The following is a 13,139-nucleotide window of genomic DNA, read 5'->3' as shown; positions in this document are numbered from 1 at the left end:
CTCAGACTCTTAATGACACAAAGACATATAGCCCCCCCCCCAGCCCAGCCCAGCCCAGGGGCTCGGACCATGGGAAACAGACAGCGGCTGCACAGCTCGCACATACAAAAGGGTTAACCCTCTCCCCCCCACCTGCAAGAGCTCACTCAGGGGGCTGTTTTCACTTCTCCACTCTTTTTTTCCCCTCTTTTTTGAACAAAAAAGCAGATGCAAGAGAACTGACCAATGGGATGTCAATGCGCGCACACGAAAGACAACCCCCCCCTTCCTGCAAACCACCCCCGCCCCCACCCCTCCCCAAAACATCCACTCTACCAGCCAGTGTCAAAGGTAGAGCCTAGAGGGAATCACAGGAAAAACAATGCAAATGTAATAAGGCTGGCCCTGAACGCATAGGAAGCACAGCAGTCTGAGACCCTGCTCCAGCCTCTCCGCTGCAGCCAGAGCAGAGCAGAGCCAGCACAGCTTGGGGGGAGCCCCTTCTCTCTCACCTCAGCCCACAGGCTCCGCCACAGCAGGTAAAGCGCTTTCATCTTTCTGCCAGGAGCGGGGAGCGGGCACGGGGGCATTCTGTTCATACCACACCACTCTGCGGAGGCTGGTGTTGGCACAGAGACCTGTAGGTGCTGTAAACTCTGTTCCTTATCTCAGCTGGCTGTCGACCAGCAAGCAGCTCTTTTGTTTTATGAGAGTACCTCAGTATTGCATGTTTTAATGAGCCCAATGGCAGCTGCTGGGTTAAATATTCCATAACATGGTTATCAGGGGATGTTGAGGCTTAGACAGATATTTGTGATTTCACACCTTTTGATCATGTGTCTGATAAGATAGTCTTATCAACAGTTTACCTGGTGAGCAGTGCATGTATATGCATGTTCAGGAACTCGGAATAACGTAGTGGACTGTTGTGCCAGGGAATGTGTGCGCTCTGGTCAGTTTTCTCAGGCTTCTCAGTCTACAGCGTCTGTGTTTCTGCAGTCTGCCGTATGACAGACAGCCTGCCTGAAGCACTGTGTTCGGAACGCATGTAGCAGTGCTTTTCGCAAGAGTGAATTGCCTGTTCAGGGACTCCTGTTAGCTTGACCCATTTGACATTTGCACTCGGAAAGCAGACACTACCCGCATGCTACTTTTTCCCCTTCTTAACAGACTTGCCACCTACTTTCCGTTGAAAGAAACAAAACTATTACAGCGGGGGATGATTTGTTTTAGTTAAACATACATTTTAAAGTGCTTGCCTTTATCTTAATGAAGCAGAGGCCTTGGTCCAGTGGAGGTGTATCTCCTGTACTCCATGATGTGTTAAGCTACATTTCAGCAGCATTGAGGGGAGCCATTGCTTGCAATGCCCTTCATGCAGTTATTCTACTTGGCTCGGTGAGAGAGCCCCCTTTCTCAGGAAATGATTGTTCTCATATGAACGTGTCCACCCTGAGGGCCAACATTTGCTTTCAATATAATTTCTGTTTCATTTTTTAATGAAAAATGACTTCAGCGACTGCTCATCCCTGTTCCTCCCTGTTCCAGTAGGGCGTTACTGTAGCTAACAGCGTTCGCATCTTGGATAACTTTGTATGAACATTTACAAGCAGTCTGTAAAGCCACTGACAGGCATTCAGTGATGATGAGCACTATCAAGGCTGTAATAATGCAGCATACTGTGAAATCTGCAATGCTGTTTCCTCAGTAGTCAGGATGAGCAGACACATTTGCACAGCTAAACATGCACATGTTGTGCCTCGCATGCATCTGATTCTGTACCACACTGATGCCAGTGTAATGAAGTGTGCTGGCGGACTGCCTCTGGACAGATGAGAGGAGGGCTAGGTGCTGGAGGAGGGGCCACGCCTCGCTCTTATAAATAGCAGAGATTCCAGAGCCTCGGGGGCATGTCTAATGAGGCCAGCCCATCAGTCGCTAAGCCGACAGGGGAATGTCACAAATCCTCCTTAACCGATTGCTTGGTCAATAGGTCACATGACTTCTGTCCATCATCGTTCAGTTTTATGTTTTGGCACTTCTGCTGAAGGATAGCGTTACGCCAGCAGCTTCTGTAGTTCATCGTGTGAGAAGTTTCCGGGTGGTTTCTGTAAAGTATTTGCTGCATGACTCAAAGCACCATCTACAGTGCCAATCATGTTGCATGCAGGTACACATTGCTTTAGGTCATAACAGTGCTCTTTAAAAAAACATCCTTTGAACACTTTTACTCTATTTAGTGGAAATAACAGTGTTTTAAGTTCCAGGGCCAGCTGAGAAATTGTCTGTAATACGCAATAATAATAACAACATATCTCTGCCTTCATCCCACATCTGTCCTCATTGGTGGAATACAAGCGTTGCTCAGCTGCACAGGAAATTTGAGAAACGGCTAACTGTATGAACAAGTTCCCATCTTATTTCCATGTTTGGGTTCAGGGAAAGGACACAAGAAAACATCAAGCTGGGAAGAGAATTTTTAAAAGTTAAATTAAAAGATTTTCCAGTGTCCCAGAACATTGAGACTGATAAAAAAAAAAGGTTAATTACCTTTTTTGTTTATTTAGTGAAAAGGAATTTAATTTTAAGTAATTGGAGTAGGGTAGAAAGCAGACATGTTTTACCTGTGTAGGTTCCTCAATTTGTCCTTATAAACCAAGCTGAAATCAAGCTATGGCTACATCAGGTTGACACAAAAATGTGACCTTCTACAATGGATGTAGTTCAAATTGATTTTGGAACCAACGGTGAAGGGCTCTGGTGATTCTATAGTAGGGTGAGGTGCATTTCCCAGCATGACCCCAGTATCATGGCATAAGGATTTACTCATGGAAGAGTGGCCTAACATTGCCCTCTCCCATTCCTGTCCACTACCTGCACATGATTAGCATCTGCTTTGGGATTTATTCAGAGACAAGTTCACTCTGACAGCAACTCTACTACATTAACCAAATTTGGAGTGAAGAGATGCAGCTGCTAGGCAGCCAGTTCTTCTGAAGGAAATGATCAACCCCCCAAAAGCTCACATGCTGCTCTCATATTTTTAATTCAGTCGTCATCTTATAGATTCACGTCTGCTATACCTGCAGCTTAATTTCAGAAGAAAATGTGAAAATATTATAATTTTGCTGCTTTCGTTGCTGTGTTGGAATGGATCTCTTTTTCCGCAGCTTTTAAGATTTTGTTAGCCTTGTGTGTTGTGCCATCGTGGCATGTTAGCTTGAATGCAGTTTGGAGTTAGCACTCAATCACCATGTGAAATGGCTGTAATTGTAGCTGGACCTGGGGACCGGAGAAATTATTTTTAGTTATTTTATGTTACTATATATTTTGGATAAGTGGTCATGTATCCAAAGTCTGTCATTGTTACAGTGCAACAAAGAGCATCAATTAAAAGGATATTTTTTGCTTGAATCGCTGTTTATAAAATGTAAAGAATAAACATACTTGCATAATAGCCATGCAGTGTTTAACTGGACGTTATGCAAACATATAGTTTTGCACCAAAAATAGGACAGTCCCATCATCCATGTAGCAGTGTGGTTACTGTCCAGGCCTATGTCAGATTCCACATATCACCTGCAGCTGCAGTGGGGCATGCACAGCAGAATTCCTCCTGCGTACTGCGTATATCAGTACTGTGGACACACATGCAAACACTGAAAGAGCTAAAATTTGGATTTCACACCGCAGCTGGTTTCACATCATTGATATGCAATGATGTTTTACACAATAAGCTTACGTAAAAACACCAGCAAACTCACAACAAGAGGATGTGAAAATGCTCACAAAAGCTACCCTAACTTTCAGCTTATAAGGCTTCTGAGCAAACTCCCTCTGGAAAATAAAAACCTGCATAGGTTTATATTATTATATCAGATGTAAATATAGCATGATGAGACCCAGCATTGAAAGATACAGCATGGGGAGACACAGCACATGGATATTACACCAGTGTCAGTGCGTCCTAATGACAGACGCTTAGCGTCCCTGCAAAACGCCGCTCGTGTGTCAGCAGCACTCTCAGACACGAGCCCCTCTGCCCCGGCCCCAGCACAGCTTCAGGGATTAGGCTTCCTTTTCACTCAAAGAAGCCAATTAAACTGGATTTAACAGCACTTAGATGAGCCGTCCACCGTCAGAGGAAATGGGAACACCCTGCCCACAAAATAAGCCTGTCTGCCTTCTCTATCTTCAGTGCATCTCTGCATGTCCATCAGTGGCGGCTGGTGAGCTCAAAATCGGTGGGGCGGAAAACTTCCCTTAAACTGATTATGGGTCTCGACCTGTTTTCAGTCATTTTGATTATAAATACAGCGATGAATTCACTAAATACTCAATACCATCAGATATAGCCAGCTCTCCTCTATTAGACCATTTAGTGAGTAATAAAATAGCTTTTATTTGTATTGCAATATCATTTATGGATGCATGTAGACCTCTTCTTTCCCCACACTCACACTGAGAATATTCATGGCAATGGTGTAAAATGTGCACATTTGAAACATTCTTGAAGCGCAGGTCTTTATATTGCTGGTTAAGCTGAAAGCTAACGTGGAAGTTAACAGAGTGGTATATCAGAGTGGAATTACCAGTAGTGTTTGTTACATCCGCATTAGAATGTTCAGTTAAGAACATTCTAATCACATATTTGTGACCTTACACCTTAAAGCGTTAAATATATAAGCAGGACCAGGAAATATAATGCATTACTTAAGAATGTATGGCCAAAGACAAAGATTTTTTGCGGCTTTTTGATATTTAAATACATTTTTTAAACTTCTGTGAAATATATTTATCATATTTACTAAAATATCCAAATATTTCCAATGTATTGCAGTACATAAGGGAGCAGTCATGCCAATCCTGAGGGGGTAAATGAGTGTCTCACTGATGGGATGTGAGAAGATAAACGGCTCACTCTCCACTAAGAGGATCAGCAGTTCAGCTTCACATTCCGTAGCTGTGCGTGCTGAAGTTCAGTCACCACTCGCCTTCAAGCGTGGTTCGCTTAAATGAACTGAAACAGGACTAGCAACTGAAAAGCCAGTAAGAACACTGAAAAAAAATGGCTTTGGAAAGTGTTTAATTACCAATACCAAGGACCTGCGTATTCAGCATGTATAAATTACAGCCAACAGGAAGTGATGGCATGGTCATATTTCCAATTAGCACTTAAGAGAAACTCAATATCACAGTCACAGAGAGGCTGAGAAAGGTGGAGATGAGGCGAGAATATACAAAAATGAGGACAATTTTCATGTCCCTTTGTCTGCTAATTCTGAGTCTGGGGCAGAACGAGCAGAGGTCACAGAGGGCGCAGGTGTGCATTAGCCTGTGTGTAAATGGGCCATGACCAGTGTCGTCTGGAGCCACTCCAGAACAAATCAGCAGGGATCTGCCACAACTGGATTATGACCATCCAATTTGGACGATGGTGATTGGTCAAGGGGCTCTTTACCATCCCCAAAAATGACCCCATCCCACGTCTGTGGCCAGTACAAATACAGGGATGAGTCATCGATTTCCACACTGCGTCACCATAACAGGACTGGACGATAGACACTGAGAGCACAAAAGGTGTGTGAGTGAATGCACAAGTACCATATGTGTATGTGCGTGTGAGTGTGTGCATGAGTGTACATGCGCAAGCATTAGTGTGTATGCATATGTGCAAGTGTGTGAGAGTACATGCGTATGTGTAGGTACTGTATGAGTGAATGTGTGCATGTGTGTGTGTCACCCTTTTGAAGATAAGGGACAGCAGATGAGGTTCTCTACTGGAAATGCTAGTTGTACAGGATACAGGGTGAGTTTGGTATAATAACTATACAGGGTATAGGGTGTGTTTGGCATCAGAGCTGTACAGGTATAGGGTGTGTTTGGTATGATAGTTGTACAGGGTATAGGGTGTGTTTTGGTATGCTAGCTGTTCAGGGTATAGGGTGTGTTTGGTATGCTAGCTGTACAGGTATAGGGTGTGTTTGGTATGCTAGCCATATAGGGTATAGGGTGTGTTTGGTATGCCAGCCGTATAGGGTATAGGGTGCGTTTGATATGGTAGCTGTACATGGTATAGGACATGTTTGGTATGCTAGGTGTGCAAGGTATAAGGTGTGGCTGGTATGCTAGGTGTACAGGGTATAGGGTGTGTTTGATATGCTAGCTGTACATGGTATAGGGCGTGTGTTTGGTATGCTAGGTGTATGGGGTATAGGGTGTGTTTGATATGCTAGCTGTACATGGTATAGGGCATGTGTTTGGTATGCTAGGTGTACATGGTATAGGGCGTGTGTTTGGTATGCTAGGTGTACGAGGTATAAGGTGTGTTTGGTATGCTAGCTGTACATGGTATAGGGCGTGTGTTTGGTATGCTAGGTGTACGTGGTATAAGGTGTGGCTGGTATGTTAGGCGTATCGGGTATATTGTGAATTTGACATGCTAGGTGTGCATGGTCTGTAAGGAGTACAGGGTTGGGTATGCCGAGGACCCAGCCTGACTTCGAGCTGTCAGTGTGTCTCTCTTTGATCATGCGGTTTCGATGCTGAAATCCAGACCCAAAGAGAATCAGGTCCAGGTGTGAGCCAAAAACAAACACCCTGAATCTATACTAGGAACATGTGGTGGTACGGATGAGTCCAGTGAGGAGGCTGAGATCTCAGCCTGTTGCCTGTGGTTTGAGTGTGAGGTTGGGCTGAGACGGGAGTAAAGTGGTCATGTTTGGATTGAGCTTAGTCAGGTGTACATAGTCATGTTAGCACAACTCAGGAGGAGGTGGTCATGCTCAGGTTAGTCAGGTGTATCTGGTGCGTGCTCCTGTAATATAAAACACAACGTCATCAACTGTGGGAGTCTGGATCAAACAGATTCACTTCAGGTCATGTGTAAGACAATAAGGCTGGACTCAGGACAATATCCTGAGGTTAAATAGTCCACTGTTACATCAGAGTGCGGCCAGAAGATAAAGATCTACACTTGACTATTAAATGAGATACACGCAGTGATCTTTCGCCAAGATATGGTGTGCAAATATAGTCTGGACCAGGAAGGTCAGGACATAATGAAAACATGTCAAGCAGCTGTAGAGGGCTGACTGGACCTGCCCTTTGACTTTTTAACATGGTAGGAGAGGCGGAATACAAATAACTTAAGTTGGATACAATTAAAACCAAGGTACACCCAGTCTGATATTACAGTCAAATTACCTAGTTGGTATGATTGTATCAGAGGTGCAAAATAATTGTAACAGTAAATGAAAATGCCCCATAATGTGCGTACGCAGATTGTTTTCATCACATACTAATGTAATCAAGGAAACACATTTTCAATGGCAACGTGAGACCAGCCACATCCTCAGATTAGTAAGCGTGGGGCTTTACTTATGAAAAAAGACTGCATAAACGCTGACGCACAAGCAGCTTTGTAACCTCTGGTGTGTGCCAATCTGGTGTGTACTTGTTATAAATGCTGTGACCAGACTAGTCGTTTCTTTTCCATTAATCATTAGGAGTGCCCAGAAGATGAGGCTATGTCAACACAGAAAGCAAATTAGCTGAACACAAGTGCTAAGGGGTGTTCCCGCTGGTTTTTACAGGCTAAGCATTATGATGGAGGTCTTCCTGGTCCTGTCCTGCCTGCTGCTCGTCAGCTCGGTCAGCTCCCAGGACCTGCCGTACGAGGACATGCTGCAGCAGCTCCAGGCCTGCCCCAAGGAGTGCCGCTGCCCCCCCAGCTTCCCCCACGCCGTCTACTGCGACAGCAGGGGCCTGAAGGCCATCCCCCCCGTCCCGCCCCACACCTGGTACCTCTACATGCAGAACAACCTGATCGAGGTGCTCTCCGAGCAGGCCCTGCGCAACGCCACCCAGCTCCGCTGGGTCAACCTCAACCGCAACAAGATCACCAGCGAGGGCGTGGACGAAGGGGCCATGAAGGCCATGTCCAGCCTGCTCCACCTCTACATGGAGGACAACCTGCTGACGGACATACCCTCCCCACTCCCGTCCTCCCTGGAGCAGCTCCGCCTCTCCAGGAACAAGATCTCCAAAATCCCCCCGGGGGCTTTCTCCGGGATGGACCACCTGTCCCTGCTGGACCTGCAGGGGAACAAGCTGGAGGACGACTCGGTGACAGAGCAGAGCCTGAAGGGCCTGAGCGGGCTGGTCCAGCTCAACCTGGCCAAGAACAACCTGAAGAGCATGCCGGGCGGCCTGCCCGTCTCCACCATCCAGCTCTTCCTGGACAACAACGCCATCGAGAAAATCCCGGCCGAGTACTTCAAGGGCCTTCCCAAGGTAGCCTTCCTCCGGCTCAACTACAACAAGCTGGAAGATGGGGGCCTCCCCAAGGACGTCTTCAACAGTTCAAACATCCTGGACCTGCAGCTGTCCCACAACCAGCTGACAGAGGTGCCCCGGTTTCCCTTAAGTCTGGAGCACCTCCACCTGAACCACAACAAGATCAAAAGTAAGTATGCCCAACCCGCAGGGCTGAGAGTGCAGAGCCAGACACCACGCTGACCTCTTCTCAGCTTAGGATATTACACTTGCAACAAATAACTGCAGTTAAAGGTTTTGTTGCTAACAGTGATCAAATCCAGCTCAGTCATTAGCTTTCTATGAGGTAATGCACCCCATTGTCTAGATCTAAGCTGACCTTACCATACCAGTGCTGAATGTGCCCTGGAGTCCTGAGATGATGCAATATTATCCATGACATCAAACAGGGAGGGCAGGATGTACTTGACCCTGAGTACCCCCCCCCCCCATCACTCAATAGCAACTCAAAAAATGTATACTCAGGGGCCAGTGGTCTGCCCACAACAGCTGCTCAACCATATGAAGACCAGTTTTTGGAATGTTTTTTTTTCCACATTCTAAGTCTTCTAAGTGTTCTAGAATTCAGTTTCTTTCTATTACCACTACAGATTGTTACATCAGCAGTAAAGTGTTCAGTTAAGAACATTTTAATCACATAGTTGTGGTCTTATACCATAAAAGGTTAAATTTTGCAGTCCTTTAGTACAACAGAAGAATTCAGTCAATGGATTGCAGGGAAAAAGATGATTTACACACATTCTGGAGCATCAGTGTGACGGGAAAGACTTTCAATTATGAAAGGGCTTTCTGAATTAGAAAATAAAAGTTGATTAAAAAAAAAAAATGATTCTTGTGATTGCAGGCGTCAATGGATCTGAAATCTGCCCAGTGCCTCTCAGTGAGTTTTACGACTATTTCGATGAAAAGGGGCCTCGACTACAATACCTTCGTCTTGACGGCAACGAGATCAAACCCCCAATCCCAAGGGAACTGATGCTCTGCTTCCATCTGCTTAGATCCATCGTCATATAACAGCATCTCACCTCTGCCGCCACATCCTCACATTTCGCCATTTGTCAAGGGACAGATCGAAATAAACGCATCCGTCTCAGAGCGGAGGCACAGAAATAATAGAGAAAATAACAGACTATGACTGTGAAGATGCTGAATGCACCGGTCAGTAGCTCATAGTAACTTGAGTTTCATTAGCATTATGTAGATAAACACAAGACTGTAGTACTGAGTTTGTTGACCACCTATTGTGCCTGCTTATTAATCCCACGGTACTTCATATCATTTGAATGTTTTTAGTGATCTTACACAATGTCTGTACAGTATGTTCATGATCTCTGCAAGATGAAGTTGCGTCACTTCAAATAAATTACTTATTGAGTCTAAAGACAAGAAAATTGCTTTAAAAAGCAATTCTTTGTAATGTATTATTAGCATAAGGTTTATTTCCTGTATTCTGTTCACATGGCTGGATTTTTAAACTTTAATGTAATCAGAAATATATATCAGAAACACATCCTTTTTTCTTCTGCATAGAAAGTTAGTTTTCCTGTTTCTCTGTTTGTGGTACTCTTGCTTTTCTGATTCTACTGAAGACCTTTAAAGCTAAACTGGACTTAGCTGATGTACTGTATCCTCTGGTTCAAGCTCGGAAGCTATTAACCATGTGACGTTCGTTAATATGTAAAGCATCTTCTCTGCTCCAAAGTAGTCCGTTCAACAGTTCATTAAAAAACCCCTGTGTAGCAAATAAACTGGAACACTTTTCTATGTTTTGATTGGCAGACTACAGCTGCTTATATGAGGCTGAGGGTACCCAGTTTATTGATCACACTACCGTAACATTGCAGTTTTAGCAAACATTATGGAACGGTTATGATGTCACTTTGTATTGTGGATGGTAACGACATGGCAAAGAGGTGAGCATTGCCAGCTTTCTGCTTGCATAACAATGCATCTGCATTCTCATACAGAATACAACAAGAATTGCTGTTTTTTATTGCTGTTGTTTATGAATTTTCATAGTTTATGTCCTAGGTGTAAGCCAAAATGTTTTTGACTGGCTCAGCTATTTTTTTCCCTTTTGTATGAACATATGTGAATGTTTGCTTCTAAAGACACAGTGCAACAATAAAGAATTGTAATATTTCTCATCACCTTCTGAGGATAATCATCGGGCATGCAACGTAACATCCTGTCAGCATTTTATCTAATGCAGAGAAAATGAACCTCAGCGTTCTGTGTCGGCCGGGGCTAGAGACCACCCTCACCAAGCCGTCAGTGTCCCCCCCCCCCAGCCCCTGTGGAGCAACGCTGCTGCACTCCCAGTCCCAGCAGTGCGCTCCACATGGGAGATCACGCTCAGAGACACCGTGAACCGCGCTACACTGGAAAGATGCGCATATTTGAGTGGTGCGCACGTGTGGCAGAATGTGAGTGAGTTCTTCAGAAACTCGAGGTCCCCCTTCTCCCGCAGCCCGCCCTGACGGATCCCCCCACCCCTGATTAACGACGGCCTGACCGCCTTTTTGAAGTCTGCTTCTGTGGTTGATCAGAACCGCATGTGGAGATTTTTCATGAAATACCACAACACAAATCAACCGGAAAGTGCAACCAAGTGCCAGAGCTAACCGTGAAACCAGCCCAAAGATGAGGGAAGAAAATCTACATCACTGACTTATCACACTACACACTTCCTGAACAGAGCATGTTGTATTCCTCTTGGCTTTCAGCGTTTTTAATAACCAAAACTGGCTGAGAGAGAGTAGTTCCCAGGTGTACTTTCCTTTATCTCAACAGTAGGGCAGCATGCAGATGTTTCAATAGCAAAATGTAGCACATATACGGAACATAATTGGTAAAAACTGTAAAACAGAGAATGGCACTCGTTTGAATGTCAGACACGATCATCAGGAGGAACAGCCCGAGTACTATTATCCTGATTGGAAGAATTTAGGTCATGACTGGTGTGTAATGAGCTGGCTCCTATGGGACAGGTATGCCCAGTGAGGTTGAGCTCTGCTCCAAAACCACTTCAGTCTTCTGTCCTCCTAACAGTCGATTTAAAGTTGCATGCCTTTAATCCCTTTGGCCCATCCATCAGCTGTGTTTACTGCCTGTGGCCACAGCTGACACAGAAACCATAACACACACATTGCCTAGTGAGGACAGCTTGAGCACTGCACCCTTCACAGGCCACAAGGTATCATGGGTAATTGCTAGATCCAATGATCCAATCCAAACATCTTCTTGTACTCATAACTCTCGATAGGGCTTCTATTACATTCTCATCATTTTTCTCAAATTTTATTGTAGAAACTTTCCTATCAACATCCCAAGGAAAAGCCTATGTTTAGGGCCCAGGACACTATATTGTTGTGAAATGACCTCTATACATCTCTATGGATACAGGAGGGACAGCGGTATCTCTGAGGAGACCTTCTTGTATTAATTATTTTTGACGACAGTAACTACAGACATGACCGTGATCTGTCTTTCCTCTGCTTCCTCCTTACCTGTTAGCTTGATATGTACAGATAGATATATAACTAATTGCTCCCAGTCACAAACTTAAACTGAGAAGCAATGTATGTCAGCTCTCCTATTTTTCAACAAAGTTTTTTTTATCAACACCACCTGTGACAGTACAAATTGAAAAACCTAAAAAGTAAAGAACCTAAGACTTGAAAAATGTGTAGTAAGCTGGCTGGAAACAGGAAATGAGATTGAAGAGGCCCTCAGCCCTGCTGCAGCTGTTCCTTGTTCAGGTTTGTTGCCCCCTGATCCAGGTAACATCCTACCTTCTCCCACATTCGTTTCTCATTAATCTCTCTTCACACTGAATAACTCACTTAGCTAGCTGGCCAGAGAATGAAAAAACAAATGGTCTAAGCATGAAAATGAGCAGCTAACTTATTATAAACACTAAGAATGCCATTTAGTCAGAGCCCAACTCTCCATTTGTGGCCAAAAAATATGATTATAAAAAAGAAATATAAAAGAACACTGACAATAGTTTTCAGGTTAACTTCTGCCACTACAGAAAAATGATCCTATTTGGTTGTAAAACTGCAACAGGTGATCTCTAATCTGCACTAACCCTTCGGTCAGCATGGGGAAGTCTAGCCAGCTGATTGATAATTTGACTGATAATCATCTAAAAAGCCTCTGGATTTCTCAGAAATTCCTCTATTGGCTGTTTCTTTCACAGTTTGCAAATCAACTGGACACAAGTAAGAGTAGAGGGTCAGCGAGAAATTCATGATTTTTACAGAAAAGTGTGTCTTAAAAATGAAATGGTACATTAACGAAAGTGCTGACTTTCCTTTACGCTCATCATTTTTATCATACCGTATCTGAAGAGCTTCCACGCGGTCTCAATGATATTTCTCCCAGGGGAACTGAAGGTTCCATTATCCTGTTTCCAAAATCAGGGCTGAGCCCTTCTGCTCCAGAAGATCCATGGAGGGCCTCCCTGTTCAGTCCCACATCCTCCATCCTTCTGCGCTTCTATGAGCAAGTCACCTGCAATACATCATCATAGTTAGAGGGATGTTCAACAGTCACCTACTTCTCTAACATTTTTTAATCAAAAGATAATGATTTTAAAATGTGGTTGCATTGTACACAAAAATGAATGCTCTTAATGTTGCTCATTTTATTGTTTTTTATATTTTCTTGTAGACTGCCACAACAGTGACATGTTAAAGCCTGTCACCGGGAATAATTTACATGGACAAAAGAAACATAATAAAACCTGATTGTCTCTATAGGGAGGCAAGTCTGGCCTTATTTCTCTGAAAAGTGCAATACACTAATCTGCATGAGGA

At 44.2% G+C, this 13,139-nt stretch overlaps 1 protein-coding gene across 2 annotated transcripts; it reads left to right on the top strand.

The window, feature by feature from the left end:
- The first annotated feature begins 313 nt into the window (after positions 1 to 313).
- On the top strand, positions 314 to 10,466 carry LOC135245866 (keratocan-like). 2 transcript variants are annotated; one of them, XM_064319218.1, is made up of 3 exons: positions 314 to 518; positions 7,575 to 8,446; positions 9,161 to 10,466. In XM_064319218.1, the coding sequence occupies exons 2-3, from the start codon at positions 7,585 to 7,587 to the stop codon at positions 9,328 to 9,330; spliced, it is 1,032 nt and encodes a 343-aa protein (XP_064175288.1). In that variant the 5' UTR covers positions 314 to 518; positions 7,575 to 7,584; the 3' UTR covers positions 9,331 to 10,466. The 2 variants fall into 2 exon arrangements, with proteins under 2 accessions (XP_064175288.1, XP_064175289.1); XM_064319219.1 differs by lacking the exon at positions 314 to 518 and having other exon boundaries at positions 7,551 to 8,446.
- The last annotated feature ends 2,673 nt before the right edge of the window (positions 10,467 to 13,139 follow it).

Source organism: Anguilla rostrata, chromosome 19 (genome assembly GCF_018555375.3).
Source record: "Anguilla rostrata isolate EN2019 chromosome 19, ASM1855537v3, whole genome shotgun sequence".
Taxonomy (NCBI): domain Eukaryota; kingdom Metazoa; phylum Chordata; class Actinopteri; order Anguilliformes; family Anguillidae; genus Anguilla; species Anguilla rostrata.
The sequence above is the reverse complement of the archived record's forward strand: the minus strand, read 5'-3'. Positions and strand labels throughout refer to the sequence as shown.

Coding starts and splice junctions, on each gene's coding strand:
- LOC135245866 (XM_064319218.1), top strand. CDS start 7,585: ATGATGGAGGTCTTCCTGGTCCTGTCCTGCCTGCTGCTCGTCAGCTCG. Junction 8,447..9,160: donor GAACCACAACAAGATCAAAA/GTAAGTATGCCC, acceptor TTGTGATTGCAG/GCGTCAATGGATCTGAAATC.